A 25,130-nucleotide genomic window follows, 5' to 3' on the forward strand; every position below is an offset into this window, starting at 1 on the left:
ACCGCGAAATTTTCCCTCAAATTTATAGAAAGCGAAATATTAACGCGGAAATATAAAATATATTTCTACTGTTATTTTTAATAACGGGGGAGGGAAACGAACATCGGTTATCGGCCGATATTAAAAGAAATATTTTTACAGTACAGTCGAACGCGATCTATCACGCGCTCTTTATCCTTGCACGTGTAGGTAGAGACGTCAATGCTGGCACACACCGACACGCGCACACGAGAACGCACACGTAGCAGATCAGCACCGGCAAGTGGCCGGAGCAACAGATAAGTTTGATTTATTTTAATTTCTCACCGGCAACGCGCGGCCGGGCCTTTCGTGGGGATTCCCTGCGCTCCTGTGAATTATTGCCAAGTTATTTTCTACCTAGTATTGATTTACGACCAGGATTTCGGAGCATCGCGGCCACTTTATCGTCATTACAGGTGGGCGAACAGGTGTACCGGGAGTTGAAAGGGTTGTCAATGTACGGGGGGGTGGGGAAGGATGTACAATTTTTTTTCAAGAGCCGCGAATTTCACGCGATTAATCCATCGAGTAACGCGCGAACGTTCGCCGGTTAAACAAACTACACACGCACACACACACACACACACACACATATATATAGTTTTTTTATTTAATAATGTAAAAAAGACAGTTTTAAATCGTTTCTCAAAGGTAAAACATGTATTTATACCAAATTAGAGGAAACTTTAATTCCTCTAATTTCGAAAATATTCGCGCGTTTCTTTTTTTTTTTTTTTTTCGTCGAAAATAAACAGAGAAAGTTTGTCCTCCCTAGATATAGATACGCGTAGCGTATCACCATAATTCAATGTTGGAAACTGAATCGTGGCGTTCATTAGCGACGCGAAATCGATTTTCAATCGTAGAACATAGCGGTACGAGTATAGCGAAGACGTTAACACAGTTTACAACGTAATAACGGTTTATCCGGTTTCGATGTAACGCGGTTAAGATCGACTCGAATCAATATGAATTCGATTAAGGCATTTGGCGAGACCAAAATTCGGATAATTCGATTCTCGTGCATCGATCTGCGATAGCCGATCGGCCGGCGTTTATACACGCGCCCACCGAAGTGCAAAACGTAGAAAAGAAATCGCCCAATGAGATCGACTCGATTGGACGCGCGATCGTGTTACATATCCATCGTAAATGGTAAGATAAGACGAGAAGAGGGAACGGGCGAGAGTTTCTTTCGTCGTGGAGGCTTTAATTTTCTTCGTAACCGTGTTGTCGCGCGCCATTTGGCGGGCAAAGTAAGCGGAGAATTAATCGGGACTTAATTACCAGGTTAGGCGGGTAGTAATACTTGTTGCAGCGAAGCGGAGGCGTCTACTAGCTCGCGCGGTGCGTTAGGGTGGCGTGGCGTAATAAGATTCCCTTTAATGGCATTACACGCCTCATTGGGACTTGCCAAGTCCCAAGTTTCCGCGACTTTACGCCGTGTTTGACTTAACCGGAAGTTACCGCCTTCCGATCGACCACCACCGTACACCGAACAAAGTCGAATCGACGAGGGGTTTGAGTCTCTCTCTCCACGGATCACGAGTTGTTACCGACTAAATAAGTCTTCTTTCGCAACTTCCTCCTCCTCCTCCTCCTCTTCTTCCTCGAGGAGCAACGTCGCCCCTACATCTACGTTTTATCCATATTAACCGTAATCGAATTATCTCGAACAATCGGTTTCCTTTTTAAAAATTACTTAACTAGATCACTCTAGGTGAGAGAATCTCTAAAGATCGTATCTCGTCGATACGAATGTTTCTCTCTCTCTCTCTCTCTCTCTCTCTGGTAGAAAGAAAGATTCTGGTAAAAGCGAATAAGGGAGATTGGATGGAGATTCTTCTCGATTTGGAGGCAATCTTAACGATGCTTCTTGCTTCGTGGACGGGATCGGGATTCGTATTTTATGCGTTAATGGTTGCGAAGGAAACGCGGGATGTCCGGTTGAATTCAAGGGAGTACGCTGGTAAAACTGAGATCGTATTTGGACAATTGCGCGAAAAAGCATGTCAGTAGGGTGATTAATTGTCGGGATCGGGAGCGTGGTCGGATGAGGAGGAGGACGACGGCAGCAGGCAGGCAGGCGTAAGAAAGGGATGTCGTCGGTCGGCCGGCAATTAATTAAAGCGTCACTTGAATTTACAACGAGCGAGGCCTGCCCACCAACGAAGAAGCCGCGATCAAAGCTTCATCTCGGCTGGGTCGGTGGAGAGGCGGCTGTCGACAGGCGCGAAGAAGCCGCGTACCACGTCCGATCGTACGCGTTCGTTCGGAGCCGGGTGGCGGGCAAAAAGCGAGCGAACGAAAATCCAGGTGTCGGATCGGCGCAGGAAGAACGCGCGCGCTTCGAGCGAAGCGGGACGATCGGGCGGCGTGACCATCGCGGCCCGGGAAACGACCTTAAGCGCTCCTTATCTGGATTCACCGACCGTTCCCCAAATCTCCGTAGGAAGCCCGCCGGGCGCCCCCCGAGCAAGAAACGTCCAACACACATTTAATAGCTTAATTTATAATTCTCGCCGCAAGAAAAAGGAAGGCGGCGAGAGGGAGGGAGGGAGGGAGGGAGGGAGGGAAGAAGGGCGAAGGAAGAGAGGAGGAGGAGAAAGGAAGAGAAAGGGAGGAAAAAGGGAGGGTGAGGAAGAGGGGGAAGAGGTCGAAAGAAGCGCGAGGCAGAGGAGAAGATCGGAGAAGATCGGGGAGAAAAACGAAGGCAGGGTGGTGGAAGAAGAAGAAGAAAGGAGAGGGAGAGGGAGGAGGAGGAGGAGAGTTACGGAGATGGTGCGCCTAAGAAGAAGAAGAAGCCGGTGGAAAGAAGTTAAAACGGAAGGAATGCCGACGCCGCCGCCGCCGCCGCTTGCACCACGATGGAAACGGTTCGACAATGCGGTGCGACGATCGTCGACCCTTTATATGGAGCGTCGTCCCCGTGGGTGGTCCCCCGCAGGACGTCTTGCCAGGCGTCATCCCGGATTCATCGGGACGATCGGCCGCGTTGAGAACCACCGATCCCTAACCTAGAAGGTAGCGGAGAGTGAGATCGAGCCGCGACGCGCACTGAATCGCTCATCGTGCGCGCTTACTTAGCTCTCCGTCCTCCCGTCCCCCTCCCCTCCCCCACTTCTTCGCCGTGTACCGTCCACCACCACCTATTAACTCGCCACCACTCGGCCGCCGCTACCGCTGCTACTGCTGCTTCCTTCTATCGTTCCACGAGGCTACGTTATTTACTACACCGCTACTTGTCTCCACCGTAAACTTATTACGGGACATCTCTCGTTGTGTGTCTCCGCTTCGATCCGAACAGATTGTTACGATCTGGTATCTCTGCTCCTATATATCGTTAATCGCTCTTCTCCGTCCTGCTCTGTGTTTTTTGCGTTTACGAAAGGAAGGCGTTGCTCACCGTTTACAACGCGAAATCTTTTCCCTTTCCTCCTTTCCTTTTTTTTCCTCCCCCCCCCCCCCTCGTTTCCTCGTCGCGTAATTTCGCGTCGTTCCGTGTTAACGCGAAATCTCTTCTTTTTTTTTTTCCTCCTCCTCTTCTTCTTTTCTTCTTCCTCTTTTTCTTCTTCCTCTACCCGCGAACGATCGAAAAGCCAACGACCGATGCTCATTGTGAGCACCGGCCCCCCTTCGGTTTCTCTCCTCCTCCTCCTCCTCCTCCTCCTCCCCCTTCCCTTCCTCTCTCTTTCTCTCCAGAGGTTTGTTCGGGCGCGAGCGAACCACCGGATGGCCGCGGCGGGAGCAAGAAGGAAAGAGAAAAAAGAAGAGAAATCCAACGAGCTGGCCGAAGCTATTCTCTGAAATCCGGCGATTCTTTCGGGCGTCTTCGGAGATGATATTTGCTCGGATCAATCCATATGGTCGCCATGGCAACCGGTCAGCCTCTGCCTTGTCCACCCCCGACGTCCAAAGTCTGGAAACCCGGCCGCCCGAATCGTCGAATGGACGAGGGGGAGAGGAGGAGGAGGAGGGTGGTGCGAGAAACTCCAACTCGCGTTTCCGCGAACACGCTGGACACGCTGCTGCCCTTCTTCTTTCTATTCCCCGATTCCTCGAATCGCTCTATACTATTATACTATGTATCTACAACAACCTCCTCCACCCGCTTCTACCGACGGAGAAGCGAACGTATTCGCGAATCGTCGTTTACGAAACTCGTCCACGTTCCGTTCCGTTCTTTTTCTTTGACCACCTCTTCCCCCCCCCCTCCCCTCCCCTTCCTTCGTATCGGCGTTTTCTCGGCCTATGTGAATGACAACTTTTTACCTATCGTCTCTCTACTCTTCTTCTTCCCTCTTCCCTTTCTCTTCCGTTATATATGTACGTTAAATTCGAAATATCGTTTGATAATTTAATAGGGGGGAAAGGAGATGATAATTTCGATAATTTGTTCGAAGGTTTTGATCGAAGATTTTCTGGTTAAAACGAAATTAGGAGACGTTTTCGAGAGAGAGAGAGAGAGAGAGAAAGAGAGAGAGAGAGAGAGAGAGAGAGAGAGAGAGAGAGAGAGAGAGAGTGAAATGTGCGTCGACAGATGCGACAGGCTATCCTCGGCGGCATCCACCGTCGTGAGAACCTCCGCGAGTATTCTACATGCAAATTTATAGAGATCCTTCGGACACCGGCGCTTCGAAGGGAGATGTATCCTCGAGGGAGCAAAGACACCAGGACTAAGAGCGCTTCCTTGTACTGTCACTCTGCTCCGTTCGAATCAATCGCATAAATCTTGACGCATCGATCGATCGTCCCTTTCGGGTAACACGTTCGCCAACGAAAAATTCACTTGTCCCTGCTACGACCATTTCCAGGAAAAATGGTAACTCGCCCAACTCTGGCACGAGGAGGCGAAAAATATCGGGCAAATTTTCCTCGGCCGAGAGAGTCGTCTCCCCCCATCCCCGTGTCACTCGTGTTTTCAAAATCCAATATCTCGAAATATTAGAATTAGAAATCGATGGGAAAAATCGATCCTTCCTTCGCTCTTATTTCCAAATTCTACTATCTTTCGTGAACGCGTATATGCAAGTTCCAAGAATTTCGAGGATAAATTTGTCGACACTGCCGAGGCGAATAAAAATGAAGAGGGAGGGAGGGAGCACGACGTTGGTTGGTACGTGACGGATCGTTGCTTGCTTGCGAACGAGAGAAGAGGAAGAGAAAAAAGAAAGAAAAGAAAAAAAAAAGGAAAAAAAAAGCGTTCGCGGCCGATGGAAAGGATCGCGAAGAAGCGATCGGGGAGAGGAAGGATCGCGCTTACTATTTCGATCCCGGTTCGGGTAGGGTCGTGGTGGGGGCACCGGTAGCCGCACGATCCCGACGAGATAGAGCAGTGGATCATCATTAACCGGATGGCCGCAAAACCACGGACGGCTGATTGACAGGCGCGCAAAGACTTCCCGTTTTTCCTAAACCTGCCTTTTAGTTCTCGGTACGGCGAAACCCTTCTCCGGAGAGAACGATATACGTCGGCCGATGATGAAGGACGGGATGAAACGGTGGTGGGAGGAAAGGATCGCCCAGGGGGGAGGGGGAGGGTGGTGGACGGGGTGCCAAAGAAAGAGGAGGGTGCCTCCTCTTCGCAGCAGTTCCTCGGAGAGCTGATGGACAGCCGAGAGGCGCCAAGCTATGCCAGCTATTCGCCTCTTATTTTATGCCGTCTCTCCTCTCCACGATTTACCTCGATCGAGCCTGTGTGTATAAGGCGCGCATAAAAGGGGCACGCGTGTGCGCGCGCTACTTCGGCCCCTGCTGCATTCCGCCGATAAATCCGCTCCCGATTCTATTCGGGAGGCACGCGATATTTTTCATTTCCGGATTTCATCTGCTCTCCGTATGCGGTTTCATCTTCTTATCCGGAACGTACGTGTAACTATAGGAATAAGTCGAACGCGCGAATTGATCGCTCGTAACGCGAGCTCAAGACCGAACCGCTTTGTAATCGTCCACCCTCGACCACTTTCCTCGACCGCACCGAGAGGTCGCGCACTGATCGATATGCCCGAGGTTATCGCAACCCGCACTCGACTCTTCCAATTCCAACCCGATACTACTTTCTCCCCCCTCGATCAATTTGTAAAATTATTCCTTCGATTGAAAATTTCCATCTACGTATTTATACAACCGACTTTATTTCGATCGACGCGTAATCAAGCGAAAATCAAGCGTTCGGTTGAGAATTAAATTTTCGAAATCGCAATGAAAAAAGAAAAAAAGAGGCGGATGTTCGTTGTTTTGATTAACAGCGTAATCGTACGGGCATCTCTTTGAGGCGAACGGATTTGGACAATAAGAGGACAACACGGTTGTCCCATCGCGTTACGCGCAGCCCGAAAGCGTTCGAGGCATTAGTGCGTGGCCGGTGTTTAGAGATGGCCCTACAAAGTAATTGAGTTGGCCACGCGACTCTTCGAGTGGATCTCCCCCCCTACAGCATCGGTGCTGCCTCTTCTTCTCGTTCGTAAACCACCTGTTTTCAGCGGAACCCGCTCTCTTTATTCCCCTCCCCCATCTCTTTGCATCTCTTTCCCTCCCTCCTCTAACCACCACCGAGCGTATTCATTGTACGAGGAGTTTGACATACGGTCGGTGGGCGCCATCGTCCTTCTCCAAGCCCTCGAAATAATAATGCACCACCACCACCACCATCACCACTCTTCTTCTCTCCGCTCGCCGTTCTCGTTGTCATTCTCATCACCATCCCCCGCTCGCATTCGGATGCTTCTCTCCCTCCTTCCTCCCCGCTTGATCTGTTTGTTCGTTTTCTTTATCGAGATAAATACGTCCTTCAGTGCGCTTGTGCGCCTCCCTTTAAATCCTATCGCGCATACTTATTTGCTTAGTTAGCAAGGGATCGTGTGTACCTTCGATTAAGAAATTGGAAAATCGAGTTCGTGTTTAGTTCTCACTCTCTCTTCTTGTAAGAAAGAATACCGCGAGAAGCAGGAAACGAGTGAAAAGACGTTTTATCATAGGACAAAATGAATCTAGGAAAAATCTGCAAGGTGGTATCGTGAAATTTTGACGGGAATAATAAAAGATAGAGATAGGAAGAGAGAGAGAGAGAGAGAGAGAGATAGATAGAGAGAGAGAGAGATAGATAGAGAGAGAATAGAATAAGAGATCGATCGGATGGAGCAAGAGGAGGAAGGTAAGGGAGGCAGCGTGGAGGACCGAATGCCATTTAGAGTCATCCACCGTGTCTCAATCTAGAGAGGCACCCTTCCAGCTATCGGCGAGCCGTGACGGTTGGCATCTGTTCTGCGGGCCGAGACCCCAACGAGGCTGGCAGAAGCAAACGGCATCATATAACGCCACGCAAAATGCCACCGGTCCCGCCGATCACGACACGTCTATACGCGTTCAAAACCGACCACCCTCCTCCGCCCAACCCACCACTCCTATCGATAATAAATCGAACACCAGCCCTCGATCACTCCGAGTAATTGCTTCCTCTAGATTTCCCTCTTCTCTCTTCCTTCTCTCTCTATACGCATCTTTCCGTTTACGATTACACGTTCGAAGTTAGAGTTAGAGAACGGATAGATGGGATTTATCTGGTTGGAATAATCTTCATCCTGGACGCGCGAAATTTGGAGAGAAGAGTGGAAATCTGGTGGAAACGCGATCAGTTTTGGCAACGGTTCGGGAGGAAGAAGGAGAGTAGGGAGCGAAGAAAAAGAGAATGCCTTCTCTGCCTTCTCGGAAGGTAGATCGATGGCGATTTTTCACTCACTTAGCTCGGCGCGCATCAATATGCATTAAGCTGATCGGTTCTCCCTATTGGCTTCTTCTCTTTAAGAGCGATAGGGAGGGAAAATGCGAACGAGAGAGAGAGAGAGAGAAAGGCAGAAACGACGGAAAGAAGGTTATGCAAGAAGGGGTTCCCTCTCTTTGCCATACCACCCCTTTCTTCTTCGACAACGCGGGGAGGAGGAATAAGAAACAAGCGCTGTGCGGGAAGCTGTTAAGATATTCTTCGAAAATAAGGATACCGTATCGAGGTAATTCTCGGTAGGTAGAATAACCGTAAGGGAATCGAGCCGAACTCTCGGATACGACTAAGATTTCACGGCTCTACGACACTCTTGGGTACGTTTCGGTATCTGTCTAGCCTTCCTCCGTAGTCGCACGAGAGAATATGCTCGCCACTTTTCGTACAGACGGTGGGCCAATCAGCGTCCACTTGTGTCAAGATTTTTCACACGAGTTTGCGGGTTTTCCTTTCCCGAGTATACCGACTTCGATATTATGTCGTCGTTTAAATTTTCAACATTTTTCAACAATGGACAGAAGGTACGACAGATTGGTTACGTTTGTCTCGTAGAGGCAAAAATATTACGTATACGACGAATATTAAGGATATTGAGAAGATAAAAGTAAAAAAAGTTTGTCCGATTTCGTTTATATAATTGGATCGAGGTGATGGAAATATCCTATCGGAGTGACAAAATGCGAGTGAAACGATACGCGATTCGAAAACCGTTTCCACTGATACATAATGGATCGGCAGGGGTTACGGTTTAGCATAAGTTTTCCATTAGCAGACCGGATAGATCGAGATATCGATAATATCCAATATAGATTCCAGTCTTTCGCGAGCAAAGTGTGTGTTTTAGGCTCGTTTCTCCTCTCGTTCGAGCTTGGCAGAAGGGCCCCCCCTCGCATATTTGCCGGCGAGAGAGAAGGTATATTCCGGTAAATTTTTTGGTGATTCGACTAATTGGACGAATTTACGAGGGAGCCAGTCCATTTTTGGCCCCGTAATACCCCCGATTCCTTTTATCTCCCGCAAAGACCGAATCTCTCGGAATTTCTAAATTTCGCGTCGAGCAAGAAGGAAAGGCAGAATTGTAAATCAATTGCGTAAAGTTTTAATTGAGCCTTGATTAATTCGGCCTATAATAAAAACTATTCACCAGTTTACGCGAAAGATACGCGGCGTTTTTGGGCGTGCAAAAAATGAAAATAAATAAATTTATTCGTCGCTGCTTGTACAATAATTACATCGATCTCGACGATCGGCCAAACCGAAGAAATAATTAACCGTGCGAATACAAGATTATTTATCCGCCGATTTCCCGCTCGAACGATCGCTCGCTCGTTCTTGTTTCTATACACGAGGAGCATGCACGCGTACTCTTATCCATTTATTCAAGGGGGAGGGAATATAGACGAAACGAAGGGTGTGATACCCCTGCAATGGGGGTCCCATATGCTTCGCGTACGGAAGAACGTGTACCACCACCACCGTGAGTGTGTTTTGATTTCCCTAATAGTCACGTCGGAAAATAGTACTTCTAGGACCGGTCAAGCCGAAAAATGCCGAATAACCCTCGATTCGTTTCACCCTTCACAACAATTTTGCGAAGAGGGAATGATAAATTCATTCGATCCAAGGATTTTTAATCTTAACGAAATTTGAACGCAAAAGCGAAAGAAGGGAATCGAACGAAGGGATCTCTCTTAAATCTCTCTTCTCGTGCAAAAGAGATTTGCCGATAAAACTTGTGGTGGTCTTAATTAGCGGAATCGATGAAACGCGTAAAAATTGAAAGAGGCGAGGGGCGTCGCTGATGAGAAGTGGCAGCGGGCGAGCGAGATTTCCCACTGGATCGTTTGATTCGACCAATGAATGGCAAGCCCATTTCGCTATGCATCGCGCACCGTCGTTCGCTTAATAAGTTTTTCCTTATCGATGTGTGTCATCTACGAGCCGGCCAGCAACCGGCTCGGAGGAGGAGACCACCACCCGTCATTATCGTCCCTATCTCGGTTCACAGTTTTCATCATTTCCATCCAAAGTAGCGGTGCACACGGCGGTTACTTACTCGTTAAATGGAACGTGGCATTAATGCGGCGTGGTCAAACATGTGTCGCTGATTGCACGCACTTTCACCTGATTAGCTTTTAACGGGACGTGAAAACGTTTTCGGTTTCTTTCTTTCTTTCTTCCTTTTTTTTTTTTTTTTTTTTACGACATCTGACATGTACAACCCGTGTTTCTTAATGCGATTGTCATATTAATTACTTGTTCCTGCCTTTTGTGTTAAATTTATAGCTGCCACACGCCCTTTTTTTTATTCGAATCGATCATACATCCTCACGGTTACAAATATGTCTCGCGTTGTTACACATTTTTTTCCACGATAATCAAAAATGATATAAAAGTATCTGTATCGATGAAAGTGTACGTGTATTAAAGAGAGAAAAAAGAAAAAAGAAAGAAAGAAAGAAAGAAAAAAAACGTACGTAAAAACAATAAACAAACGTTCACGTTGATTTTATTAACGCGAACGAAAGAATCGGAAAGAATTTGCAGCGATAATTCCAGAATAATAACAATAACGCTCGGGAATCCCGTGACCGGCTACCTTGATATCGAGAGTCCATACCGACGGAGAGATTCGCACGGCGCAAGGGTGCGGCGAGACAACGTGGCACGATTCGGTCAAATTTGCATGCATTAACGCCACAAGCGCGGCTGATTGACAATCCGTGTGTCATTGTGACGTCAGTCAAATCGCCCGAGCATCCTCGACCAATCGCAATCAATTAAGGTAACGATTGATTGTTACGCGTTTCGACTCGACGAAGGGAAATATCGACGCGAGCCCGTATTTATGCGGACGATAGACGGCGCGCCATTGAAAATCACAATATCGGAATCGACGAGGGACCGGGCTTAAACCTTCGCGCGTTTAACGGATCGACCGTTTTTAAACCATTTTTCCCCTACACACACACACACACACACACACACACATATATATAAAATACCTTCGTTTTGTTGGTAACGAGCGAGCAAGCTGTAAATTTGTTCGAGGGAATCTGATCGGAACGGGAGGGGGAAGTTGATCGTCGCTGGCACGTTGATCGTGCGGTATTAATCGGGCGCGGGTTATTTTCGCGGTGAAAAATTGAACGGTGTCGTCCCCTCGAAGGGGCCATACGTCGAGGAAAACGAAACGATGGTCGTCGGCGCGGCCCACCCGAAATGGAATCCGTCAAATTGACGGAGGGAGTATGGAGAGGCGCGTCACGGCGCCGAGGGTCGCAGAGGAGGAGGAGGAAACGGTCGCGGAGAGGAGGGCAGCACGCGAGGGCTATGATCGATGTCCCGAAATTAAGGGCTTCGCCCGCCGAGCGAAATAAAGTTAACCAATCGGGGCAACGAATCGCTCGTTCGCCCGTTATTGGCCTCTGCTCCGCGTCGCGACGACCCGATGCCCGATTTTTTCACCCCTTGTTTTCCACGAAAGGGGTGGTGTGTGTGGTGGTGCCGATTCCAATTCGAGAAAGAGCGATGTGGGGAGGAGGAGGTGGTGAGGCACGCGCTGGATCCGGCCGCGGATGATGGGAGGGGAGGGGAGGGGGAGGATTTTCGTAATTATGGAACGGCGTTAGTCCCGAGGGATTCGACGTCAGTCGACGGGAAAGCCCCTGCGCCTCTACGGCCACGACAATGCCATTTTAATTATGCATGTTAATTGGTTTCCGAGTCCAGCGTAATACCGATTCTCGCGGTGCATCATCTCTCCTTCATCGATGCGCTCTGCTCCGTGCACCGATCGATCTCCCCCTCCTCGCCGATCATCCTCGGTTCGATACTTCCTTCAAGGATAATTCTCGAGAAATTCCGGGCACGTAGAGAAAAAAATCTCGCGAAGAAATTTTCGATCTTTTCTCCGCGCGAATATTCCCCGCATTCGATCTGGCCTCTTTCCTTCGTCTTTAGATCGAGGATGTGACGATCGTCGTCCTCCCCTTCGACCGTTTCCGCGAGGGAAAGTGATGGGGTGAAAAAAATGGCCACGCTTCGATGTAGGAACAACCGCTTTTGTTTTTTTTTTCTCTCTTTTTTTTTCTTTTTTTCTTTTTTTTTTTTTCTAGTCAGATATACACGATTGATGGGAGAGGGAGGGGAGGGGAAGGGCTGTGTGTTGTACTTTCTGCACAGCTGAGTGAGCATGTCACAATCGGCCAGGGCCGCCTCAATCAAAGTGGCATTGATACCCTTCGCCCGTTCTCTCGATCAGAGGCCCTCGCGCTCTCTCCATTGCGGTTTTGTTCGAGACCGAAAATCTATTAGCCTACCAACAACGTGTAGCGTATACACATATTTTCCACTACATACGTCGCTTCTATTTAGGATGGAAACTGCTAATTTTAATACCGATGAAAACAAAAAATTATTGCTTTCTTTTTTTTTCTTTCTTTTATACACGTATAATTGAAACACGATGCAACACTTGACTCGTTTGTACACTCGTCGTTTCTTAAAAGATTATTTTTAAAATTATTTAAAAAAACTTTTAAATTTATAAAACAGGCTCCACCATTTTTCCCAAATCCTTTCTCCAAATCTCTACTTAAACGCGTACACGTATACGTAACTAACGTCTAAATACTACGTGATAAACAGTAATGCCAACCGAATCTTCTAATTCCGTTCGTTTACTGTACGCCCAACACGATCTACCACAAACCGAGCTAAGAGACGTAGTTTAGGGTGGCGCTCCATGTGACACGCGACCGCAACGTGGTTGCATTTACATTATATCGCGGTTTATACGATGTTGCTTGGGTGCGTGCGTGCCGTGTATCGAGCCGACATTTTCGAGATTAATTTTTCTAATGCTTTCGTCGGACGACTCTTGTTCCACATCAAAAATTTATCGCGACACGGCTAACACACTGACACAATCGCCCTTCCAAACCGCGAAACAACAAAAAAACTCTTTATTTCACGCTTGAGTTTCCATCGGTTTATCGTATTTACAGAGAGATGTATAATATATATATATATCGTATCGTTGCGAGAAGATCACCAACTCCCCTTTCCTACTCGGTGGAAATACGAAATAAAATTTCCCTAGGCATCGCAACAGTCCTCTCTTTTTCTTGTTCGGCGAGAAGAATAAAAATCCATTCTCTCAACGATCGTAAATAACGCCTATGCGTTATAACATTTGCGCTCAAATCCGGAAGAGGATTGGAAAAAAGGTCGCAACAAGGCGGAGAAAAATAGTTAGCTGCAAGCCCGCCCCGCTAGGCTTTTCCTGTCACCCGCGCGTATCCCCTCCACGTCCTCCCCCAGAATAAGGACGAAAGCTCCGAGAAGCTTCGAGTTTGTATCGAGACCCCCGTACCAGAGCAGTTGAGCACCCCTGAGCACAAGATGTCCTCCTGAAGACTATCTCGGCCTTGGTCCCGCGGGAAACCTCTTCCTTCCTACCGTTCCTATCTCAGGACACTCTATAGCCTATTCAGATACCAGGCTCACCCTACTGCTCCCATGTTAGCCAGCTTGCGTGGAACAGAGAGAGAGAGAGAGAGAGAGAGAGAGAGAGATACAGAGGGAGGGAGAGAAGGCAAAGCGCGAGGGGGAGAGAAAGAGCGCGTATTCCCTTCCAAGGACAAGGGAGAGACACAGAGAGAGTGTAGAACCAGCGGTATATATAAGTGCGCGAGCGAGTATTCGAGTGCTCTTATACCTTACAGCCTCCTCGCCACACCTCGTAGGAAACGTATTTTGCAAGCCTAAATATCCTTCCCAGTCGCGGCCCCATGCGCCGCTATCTCGTGCAAGTGGCGGCTACCTTCGAGGAACGAGTTATCGTGCTCCCTTATTTCGCAGATCGTTGGGAAGGACGATAGCACGGCTAAACTGATGAGACCCAGACCCATTGACGTTTCTACATGCACGATTCTACGCGGTATATGTAATGCTTGCAACGTATATTTGTCGTCCTGGTGGAATTCGCGTACGCACGATATCTTCGTGGAGGGATTAAAATTGCGACGCAACGAGCGATAAAGAAAGTCTGTTCACGACGGTGTCGAAGAAATGAAAATGAAAATCGGTTGTTCATCACTCACCGGTCGATGATAACAGGATCGCTCGGGGTCTCGTTCCTGTTTCCGCAGCTCTTTTTGTCGCAACACCGGCTAGAACAAAATTAGACGGATCGATGAGAAATTAGTATGCACGATTTTCAAACATTTCTTCGGTCGAGGGGTCGTGGATGGGTCCAGTGGAGGGGTGAGAAACTTGTGCCAGGTCTAAAAACTATCCGAACCCTTGGGACTCGGCAAGTTCGGGGGTGGAGAGTCGTCAGCCCAAAGTCCCATGGGTCAATGAGTCAGCCACCCCCGGAGAATGATTGCATCCCCGTGCGTCTCGTTACGTTTATGGTTTGCCACCGCAAGGGTGGTTGCTACTCGCATGAACACTGGATATTTTTGCTCCTTGTCCATACGTGTTTGCATTCGGCCCGAGTCTTATCGGTGAGCAGGGATCGCCGAGGCGCGCGTTTCATCGCAAATCTCTGTAAAACTCTGCTTCCCTTCGTTTCGTACGGTAACACGGTGGTTCGCGTATCGGGATTTCAACTCTATCTAAATTATCTACTTTTAAAATAATTATCGCGACGAGAATGCATGCGAGGGTTCTCGATCGAAGGTTTTTTTTTTTTTTTTTAATTCTAACGTTAAGGAGAAACTCACCTGCACATCACTTCGTGAGTAAGAAGGACCCTACACATTTCAGGATTTTTATCTTGTCCCTCGTACATGATGGCCTGAAATAAAAGAAATAATTATATTACTCCGCATATGGGCACGCGACGAGAGAAAAGGACGCGTCAGAGAACTATCCGCACGGTTGAAAGTCGAGAAGGGGCCATTTCCCCTAGAACACCACTAAGCCATGCTCGGCTTAAGCAAATCCGTTAAGCTTCCTTCACGACCTTCCGATTGATTTTTATTTAATGACAACGCGTCGTTATCTTGTATTCATACACTTACAGTTTGGGGAATGAGAATAAGGATTAGCCACGGAATAAATAAAGCGCGGATCTTGTTTTTGATCGAGACAACGAAATTCTTGTTCGAGCGATTAAAAGTTTCCTCAAACGTAGGATTCGATATAAAAGTTGGAAATTTCAATGCGATCAGGGAGGAAAGAACATTCGTATTTCTCTCCACGCATCGGACGCGTAATCGTTAATCGTATCGCAAGGTATACCGTAATTTATGCTCGAGTTGGTATTATGCGCGTAACGACCCAAATTGCTAGAGTTTGCGAAGAAGCGATAAAATGTAAATACTTTGAAATACAGTGTCCCAGGGAATTGGTTGGGTCGACGTCGGTACGCGAGAGCGGTTCTCGAATAAGCGGAGGGGGTAACGATATCAAATACATTTTGCCTCGCCGGTTAGGTGTGACTTTCGGAAACGGCATCAAATATTTATACGAACAAAATAACCGAATTGCAACGTAAACGAGCCGCGATGCTTGTATACGCGGCGGAAGGTAAATCAGAAGAGGAGGAGGATCCCCCCGTCGAAGTGGAAATAGAGGGGTAAAAATAAACACGGAAGGAGGGAAGAGGAGAAGGAGAGGCGAAGGAAGGAAAAGAGCGGTTGTTCCTCGATAGAGGAAAACGAAAGGAAGTATAAAACGTTTCGTGCCCCTCAGCCGTTTCGACTTCTAATCGTTGGCCGGCATGCGATCTTATTTGTATCGTGAATAATTAATACGAGTATCCATCTCGTACACATTAACCCCTGCTCCAAGACACGGGGATATTGTTATTAGTTGCTTAATCAACTAACTATTCTCCTAAAATTTCAGTCAACGTTCTATTAAAGGGAACGAACCGATCCGTCCCCGTTCGTGCTATCGCGGTAAACGGTTCTTTGAATCGCGAAATAAATATAATTTGTTTAACCAATGATTATACGCGTATATTTGAAATGATAATTGGTTATACGCGTCCAATACTCACGATAATTTTCGTTTATACACGTAGTATAACGATCATCGGGTGTGGATCATCCAGGTACACCATCTGATACGAAATATTTGCCCGGTAATCATCGTCGTAGGTACGCGTTGTTGATTTTACGTGTATCTATACCACTTATGGACAATTTTCAGCAATTAGTTTTTACCTCGTTCCTCGTTCTCGCGAACCATTCGATAAATTCTCGCTTCTTTTTTTCTTTTTTTTTTTTTTCCATTTCTATCGAATCAATCGAATGTATCTCTAAATACCTTAGAGATCTCGTTGTTGAAATCACGCATAATCGTGGTACGAATTGGTCATTTATCATTTACAATAATAACATTTTTCGAAGAAATTTCTATATTTATTTAATCATTTCGTCGTTATATATACACGTGCAATAATCGATGTATAACATAAAACTTGTCAGTTAATTCCACGAGTAATCGAAATTTGACGGTATCGCGTCAATTAATCGTTCTAAACGAGATTGAAACTCGTAATTAGATCATTACACAACGATTGATTACTTATTTTTTGTATTTCAAAATTAAAAACGATTAAAAATAATAAAGATTTGCAAAAAGGGGCAAATGTGTTATGTTTTGAGCGGCAAAAGATACGTGTGTGCGGTATCTTGAAGAAATGATTCGTTCGAGCAGAGTTTGCAAGTAGTAATATCGTCAAACGTCGTCCTGAGGGTGCGACCAATCAACATCAGCCCCTTGGAGGCCTTTCTTCCGTTGCTTCAGCTCCCAATAGAAACGATTTGGTCCTCCCTGCCGCTCTCCAATTCCCACGGGAATTACTTACGAAGGACTAATAGCGATAACATGCTAGCACTGCTGGTTTTTAAATATACACAGATGACGATACGTACACGTCCATCTCTACTTGTCCACTGTATTCCTTCGATCGAAAGCAGAGCAATCGCTTTAATTTAATTATATTTCTATCTATACCTATCTTTTTAATTTACTAAACAATTGTTGCTTTGTTATTATCCTTTTCGAAAGATATGTATATATCGATCGGAATTGAATAAAAAAAAATACGGGAGAGAAAATTCTGCGCTCGAAAGCAGAAGTAAAAAGCATAACGTTATTCACGACGAGTGTTCAAAGATGGAAGCAGAATGGAGGAAGAAAAGAAATGGGAGGAGGACGTACGTACGTACGTACGTACGTAGATAAATACGAAGATAGTCATTCAAATCTGCCGTAATGATTTCCATCCCGAATCGATTCCAAAAGTCCCCTGGGAATCCCCCTCTATACCGGTTGTGCAACCCCTGTCGCCTCGCGTATACACCATCGAACAACGTGCATACAATGTTACTTTCACCCCTGAGAAGAATGTCCATCGCTTAGGGGGGACAGGCGATGCCGCGCTCTCTTTCTCATCTTATCTTATCCTAAGGATTAACTTATCTTCAAACTTATTATTTCCTTAATCTATAGTTAAATACTCATATTTCAGCATTACATCGGACGACCATCCGACGTTCAAACGGCGATACCGATTCGATTCGGATTATTTTTACCCTACCCTTTTCAACTCGCGAATACGCTTCTTCTCCTCCTCCTCCTCCTCCTCCTCCTCCTCCTTCTGCTGCTCTTTTCAAGAGCATGCGTGTTTTCAACGACCATACGATACCAAGATATTCCTTCGATACCGATAATCGATTTAACGAAACGAATATATACACGAGTGTGACGTAACCAACCAATCCTTTCTCGATTCCTTTTTGAATTCCCATGGGCAGTATTTCGCGAACAAAAAAAAAAAAAAAAAAAAGAAAAAAAAGAAAAAGCGAGAGAGAGAGAGAGTTCCGACTGATCATCTCCAGCGGCGGATGGAAGTTGGAGCTTAAAAGGGTTAGGTACAATTTCCTGTTGTTCATTCATTTAAAATAACGACGGTACGCGGTTCGCTGCTTCCTCCATACCCGCGCCCTGTAAATGCTTTTTTATCCCCGGAACTAATTACAATTTAGCATTTTTAATCCTGCGAAAAAGCGCATTCCAACCCAACCTTCTCTCTTTCCCTCTTCCCGGCCGGAACTTCGTTCTCAAGCGCTTACAAACGTACGTTGTTAGCGCCATTCAGCCGCGGCATCCACGCCGCCACTCTTCTCTTCCTCCGTGGAGGAAGCCGCTCGTATTTTTCTGGAAATTTCAACAGAGAGGAGAACGCGCGCGCCAGTTCTCGACATCCTGTATTTCCTCCTCCTCCTCCTCCTTCCCCCCTCCTCCTCCCCCCTTTCTCGTCCCGGAGAGCGGCTCCTCCCTGCCGCCGCCGCCGAAGCGAAAGTAGAGATATAGATACCCACCACCAGCCAGGTTGGCCAGGAGCGAAGAAATTGAAGAACAGCTTAAGGGTAGGAGGGCTTCGCCACGGGCTCAGCAGCCAGCTCGGTGTAGCCAATTATTGCGGATTTATAACCGACCACTTGATTCGGTCTCGAGCTACTACTCGAGTCGGCCGCATTTCCGAATTGCAATTTCTCCACCGTAACTCCATCTTCAACTATGAAATTTTCCTTCCTTCTTTAAATAAATTTTCTTACTTATACTCGATTTGTCGTTATTACACCGATTCGTATAATATATGTATGTATGTATGTGTATATACGTATACATCACAGATATCGACGAACATTTCGAACATGAATTTCTTTTATCCGTTTTTCGTTTAATTTTTACGATGGTCCTCTCTATCGAGAAGTTATAACGAACGATCGCGAGTAGTTTTCAAAGTCGGTAGAGGTAGCAAGTAGTCCGGGGCTAAACGTAGTTATACGTAGTTCTTTTTTTTTTTTTTTTTTTGCTTTTAGAGGTTTAATCCGGGGTGGGGGGGGGGGGCGTTTGTAAATTTTGCAGGACACGATACGCGGTAAGAACACATCAACCCAGATTTGCTAAACACTTCGTACGAGTTGTTTCGCGAAACTCCATACACGGGCAGGGTAAATATATATATCGATTCTCGTGTCTGTATGTCTTCCTCTCGCTTTGCCAGAATGGAGGAGACGCGTTCAATCGAGGCTTTGATGTATAAATTGCAGCTTTCTCGTTTTCGATCCCACCCTTCCCCCCATCCAACTTTCTACTCCCTTTACCGGCACGATTCCTCTATAGGAGACACGGAAAGGGTATCCCGGCATCTATCACTTCCGCTTTTCTTTTCCTCGTGGACAATCGGTCCGGAGAATCGCTATCGAGACGTTTACTCCGTTCAAGATTCCGTTTCATTCTCTTACCGATGTTTCTACCTGTCTACTTACATTTTTTATACATCTCTATCGGATCCCGATAGAAATAAAAGCCGACCCAATCTCCAAAAAAGCTCTCTCCTCCGAACGAATAATCTTTTCTCGAAAAAAGAAAAAAATTAACTAACTCCGTTAAAATTACTCGTTAAAATTCTACACGATCTCTCTCTCTCTCTCTCTCTCTCTCTCTGTTCTTTTAAATGGTAGATTAACGCGTAGATAACCGAAGGTCCCTCACGAAAGATATTCAACCTCACGATTCAACTCGGATCCGATTAATAAAAGGAATGGATCGCGAATTGAAGAACGGTCTCTGCCGGCGCAAGGCCACCGCGGCTTAGTAATTTAATCAGCTAAAACTAACATCGGCTCTCTGTTTCCCCAACCTTTCCTTCCTTCCTTCCTACTCGGCCGCCTCTTTCTTCTTCTCCCTACTGCTCTTCTTACCTCCGTAACCGACCAACCCCAAGATGATTTAATCTTGCTAAAATGGTGCAAGTACCTATATAGGTACTTAGAAGGCAGGGTCGCGACACGAAACAAAATAATTCAAGAAAGTAGGTGTATATATAACCTCCCGCGCGGAACAAACGCAGAGAATCCTCTCCGTTCCTTCGAGATCGTACAACACTCCTCTCCCCAAAATCTCGTAGAAGAAAATGGAAGATACGTTTAATTCGATCGAAGGAGAAATCGATAATCCGTTCGTTTCATCTGCTGGCGACGACATCGTAGGTCGAGCGCGTAAAACGATTCGCGGAAGGCGCGATCGAACGCGTAAAGACTTATCGCGCGCTGCGATCAGGCGTATTTGCGTTTGCTACTACGATGATCCTTCTTTGCGCCCTATCACCGCGCCAGGATCTACGGCCCTGTGTACAGGGTCGGGGAACACGTGGTTCGCGCGCAGGGTTGGCCACGTGGCGCAGATAACAGGATGGGGCGGTCGCCGCTTTCCTCGAGGGGTAGGAACCAACCCCCCGGAAAATTAAGTGCTTGTAGCTCGGATGATAATACGGCGTCGCTCGGCCTATTTTCCAAGTGTTTCATCGCGCGGAAACGGAGAGAGAGAGAGAGAGAGAGAGAGAGAGAGAGAGAGAGAGAGAGAGAGAGAGAGAGAGGGAAAGGGAAATCGCTCGCCAATTAAAATATCGTCGACAACGAATTAAACAATGTTCGTTTCTTACCTGTTTCGTCGCAGAGTCGATGAGCCTCACGTAGATGTCCTGTACCTGCCTAACACCTGTAACAATGAAGATATATCACTAAATGAAAGGTAAATGAAAGGTAAATGAAAGGTGTATAAAAGATGTGTATATGTATATATATATATATATGGAAGAAGGAAAAAAAAAAAAAAGAAAGGATCGTTTTCTATAAAATAAGGTGCTCGGAATATGCAATTTGGTTGACAATTTGGTCGATGCATATCGCGATATACCAAAAGACCGAGGGTAGGAAAGGAAAGGTCTTGCGCGCACAGGTTGAAAAGATAAATAGTTACGCCCTTTTTGGAACCGAAGGCAGTATCGAATAGGGTTTTTTCGTTACGTTGATATAAAGACTACTGCTGCTCTTTATTCAATTTACCCCGTGTACAGTTTTTCGTCGATTCGGTAAGAAGGCCCCATTAAGTTAAGAGCGTTGCGCGCAGGCATCCGCGGACGGATGTGCATGGAATACGACGAATACGGAAACGAGTCCAAATTCTGACAAGTTCGGCGCCGCTGAAAGGGACTGTTCGCAGAAAAACTTACATATTAAGGAGCATTTAAGGTGGACGACGAGGTAAGCGGCTTGATCGCATCCCCGGGGACGTATGCACAATCTCCGTTGTTTTTGCATGGACCAAGCCCGTACTTCGTACCGCCCGACTCGAGTACTCGGCCGACCACCTCCTCTCCTCGCCAACCAGCTCGCCGTCGAGTCGTCGCGGCGAGGCAAATTCTCGTACGTGTACTGTGTTAATTATTTTCACGGCGTCACTTTCGTAACCTCTTCTGTTCGTAAACGTTTCTCCCAATTCGATCGAGAACCTCTCGCTCGACCCCCCCTTTTCCCTCCTCCCCCTCCTCCTCGATTCGAGAAATTCGACAAATCGTTTCGATATCTTTCCGATTATCGTTGCATCGGGGAGAGAGGGCCGATAAGAAATTTACGCGGCGAATAAACGGGGAAACGCGGCTCGCCTCGCGTTAAAATTTACCCCGGATATTTTAATCATACGAAATTACATCCATTAGAGACAGCTTGATTCGTTATTACCACCCCCTCCTCGACCGTTATAGCGGTGTGCAGCTAGTGGCGGGCCAGTTTATTAGGTGGAACGAGCAATTTTGTCGCGCGATCGAGCTCTCCGTGCGTATTACCGTGCCCGGTTATTGGTTATACCCCCGTTATCTATCGGTAGTCGAACTAGCTTCCACGTTTATATCGCGTCCCGCGATTCGAAGCACAAGTTTTCGAAGCACAGCAACAGTGTGGGTGGGGTGGTGCTGCGCAGAAGGGTGAGCGTGGGGGGGGGGGAGGTAACGGAGGGGCATAATCCCAGGGAGTATTTCGGACAGACACCCTCGTGGCTTCCGGCCTCGCGTGTCCGGTAAGCCGAGTAAATCCGGACATAAGACTGCCAGACTCTCCCCGCCGGCTACCAGAGGACCGACCCAGACTCACGGCCGCATAACGTTACCATGGATTACGATATTCCGGCCGAAACTAGCTCACAAATTACCTCGAGAAACCGTCGCGGCTTTACCGGAAGTTACTCGCCTCCCCCTCTCCTCTCGCTTCCTCCCGCTTTCCACCCGAGGGAGAGGGAAGAGGGAGGGAGGGAGGGAGGGAGGAGGCGTAGAACGACACAACAATGGGACACGTCGATCGTTGGCGAGGTTGATTGGAAAACGGTCATACGCACGATCAATTGTTAACTGTTTTGCGAGGATGAAACGATTTCTGTCATTAGAGCGGAATGTTAGCGGTTTCCAACGATTTATTGCGGTTATGAGAGCTGTTCCCAGCGTCTTGTTTTTCAAACCTTGGATCGCTTGTTCGCTATTTAGAGTCGAGTATCGTAGAGAGATCGAGTTTCTTTTATTATCATTATCCATCCTTTTTTTTTTATATAATTATTGTTACCAGTTTATATGAAATCCAGGTTTTTCTCTCGGGTATTTTGTGCCACGCGCGAGAGAAATTTTTGAAAATTCGTCGATTCCTCGTGTCCTGGTTAGCCGCTTTTCCTCGAGAGAAGTTTTAAATACGATTTAAAAAAAAGGAAGGAAGGAAGGAAGGAAGGAAACGAAATAAAAGATAACGCGGTCCGTTATCTTTCTTTATCGGTAAATTTATAAGAGATATTCTCTCGGCATTGCGGTAACACGCTTACACATTTTTTTTCTTTCTTCTTAATTCGTATATATATATATATCTCGGTCGTAATAATAAGTTCGCATGAATCATGGGATTAAAAATTATTTTGCGGATCATATTTTTTTCTTTTTTTTTTTTTTACGATACTTTCTTTCGAATAGAATCGTCGAATTTCAATCGTATCCGTTCCGTATCGAGGAATCCACGTTTCCTTTTTCGTAAGGAAACTTTATTATAGCGGTATCGCGTTCGAGTTTAGTTTTTTCGGTTGGGAAGAAGTGGTTGGTCGCATGTAAAACGGTCGAAAGTTTTGTCCCGATTCCACGGATAGCAGCAAGCTTCGCGCAATAAAAATCGCGTCCAATCGCGGATAACGAACGATTTATCCTCTCTCTCTCTCTCTCTCTCTCTCTCCCTCCCCCTGCCCCCGTTCTCGGTATGTAAACAAGGCAACAAGGCATAAAATCGCTCGTCGTCGAATTCATTTATGCAAGCGCGCCGATGCATGTTAAGGAGAGAAGCGCGATGCCACGGAATCGGGACGACGCAGCTTCGTCGTAGACGTAGCGGCGGCTCGAACCGCGCGCGCAACAACGCAACAAAGGCAAAAGATGGAGAAGAAGGTAGCGTAAGAAGCGGTATCGCGTGCCAAGTCCTGCTGAGAGGAGGCAGATAGATCCGTTCGTATTAGCATAACTAGGCAACCAACTTCAACGCGAGCAAGAAACGATCGAAGAAGCGGACACCGCCCATTCCATTCGTCCCGCGATCGGCATCCTTAATCACCGCTCTTATTAACGAGCCGTTATATTCCGCGGCCCCCCCCCCCCGCGCCGTTCATTCTTTCGTTTCCACGCGTCCCTCCCTCTCTTCCCCCCCTCCTCCTTGCTCTCCTCGTCTCGCCTCGCGGCACGACAACAGGCGAGACGAATGGGAAGGAAGGGAGAACGAAAGGAGGAATGAAAGAAATCGAATGAAATGGAAGAGAAACGGAGGAGGAGGAGGAGATGCGACAAAAAGAAGTAGAACCTGATACGGAGAAGCGGTGTCGTCACTCGAACGTAGGATAGGCTCGTGTTTCTCGTTCATCGTTATTGTTTAATTATAGATTTATTGGTCGGATCGGTGACGGTCGGAATGCCGATCGTAGTCCGAGGGAGTGGAGTTGGGTGGGAGGGGAAGGGCGAGCTCGCGCCAATTTGTCTTCTTCCGATATAAAAGCTGGTGGGATACACGGCTACAAAAGTATTTCGTGCATGAAAGTTTTATAGAGGAACGACGAGGCTCGAGCGAGCCGAGTTCTCCGGTTCGAGGCATAAATCAGAGCCGCGACGATCTATCGATTCGCTGTAAAGGACATAACCGGTGCCTCGATGGAAGACGTATAGGCCACCACGTTATATCGTAACGTTCGGTTGCATCACTCGCTCATTGAGAATCGCCCCATTCCCCCTTCGTTCCGCGATTGAACGTTGGACATTTTATGGGCCGCGATTAGCATTTCGCTCGATCGTAATGAAACGAACGCGATGTATAATTCAAAAATCTCGTATTTTCCGAAAGGCGGGATCGCTCGGGATAGAAATTATCGAGGAAAATGGAGCAAAACGGGAGGGGCGCGAGTTTATTTATCTATCCACGTGTCGAGGGTTGAGGAGAGCGGGTGGAGGAATAGAAAAGGACGGGGGCAGGGAATAGAACGAAAAGCAAGGAGCGAGAATGGTGGAATCTAGGATGGATCCCCCTAGGAAGGTGGTTGGCACACAGGATAGTATTGTATATATAGGTAGGGATAGTTAGTTATTTCTTGTTTGCAATGTTGGCAACACGTTTTAGTGCCCATAGATGGCAGGGCGGCCCCTCAGTCAGTCGTGCCAACGCAAAAATCTCGCATTGATTGATCGGCTCGCAAACGGCAGAGGCAAGAAGGCTGATGGTATGAGCCGCGGAAAAGAGAAAGGGGAAGTGGAAAAGAAACGAGGGGAAGAGATGGTCGCGAGAGAAAGAGGCATGAGAACGGAGACAAGAAACGAATAAGATAAAGAAAGCACCGCGGAGGTTGACGTTGTTCCCGATGTACACGGGTTGAAAAAACGTCTGGAATGAAAGCCAGCAGATAGCGCCTTGTGGGCTTTTTAATATGTTCATAATACGAGCACGTTTTTGAAGAGAGTCTCTGCTGGTTGGACCACCTCCGGATCGTTCGACCGCGCTTCTTCTGCTCCCTTTTCTCCGTGTTTCTCTCCCTTTCCTTCCTTCCTTCGTCCACGCACAGACGTTCTCGAACCGTTTCTTCGCGACGGAAACTAAACTCTTTTTGTCGAACCTGGGCCAGTGACATAAAATATGTCTCTGTTGCACTCGTAACTTCCTCGGCTTTTTACCTCCCCTCCGAGACCGAGTGTTTGCGCGGAATGTTGATGGCCCGTCATCGTCGCTTCGGATGGGATTATCGCGTGGCTCGCTCTTCCAGATTGACTCGAAACCTTTTTTTTCCTTTTTTCTTTTCTTTTTTCTTTTCTAAATCGAATCGAATCTCCATTTCCAATCGTGGTCGTGGTTCGTGCTACGTTTCTTTTTAAATAAAATTCCGAATAACTTTTTCCTCTTCTCGCTATTTTAACACGCGCCTACCGTTTTATTACGCGGATCTCGTCGCGGCCAATATTTAT

At 47.0% G+C, this 25,130-nt stretch overlaps 1 protein-coding gene across 2 annotated transcripts in view; it reads right to left on the bottom strand.

Moving 5' to 3' along the window:
• Positions 1-25,130, bottom strand: part of kn (EBF transcription factor knot) — a 68,220-nt gene that overhangs the window by 32,918 nt on the left and 10,172 nt on the right. For both annotated transcript variants that reach the window (XM_086911768.1, XM_086911767.1), the window contains exons 4-6: positions 20,277-20,332; positions 14,533-14,606; positions 13,906-13,974 (exon numbers count right to left, since the gene is read on the bottom strand). In XM_086911768.1, coding sequence (XP_086767894.1) covers positions 13,906-13,974; positions 14,533-14,606; positions 20,277-20,332 — 199 coding nt within the window. The remainder of the gene's footprint in view (positions 1-13,905; positions 13,975-14,532; positions 14,607-20,276; positions 20,333-25,130) is intronic.

Source organism: Apis florea, unplaced genomic scaffold (assembly GCF_048593485.1).
Source record: "Apis florea isolate Af1SG1 unplaced genomic scaffold, ASM4859348v1 contig_3367_pilon, whole genome shotgun sequence".
NCBI lineage: Eukaryota > Metazoa > Arthropoda > Insecta > Hymenoptera > Apidae > Apis > Apis florea.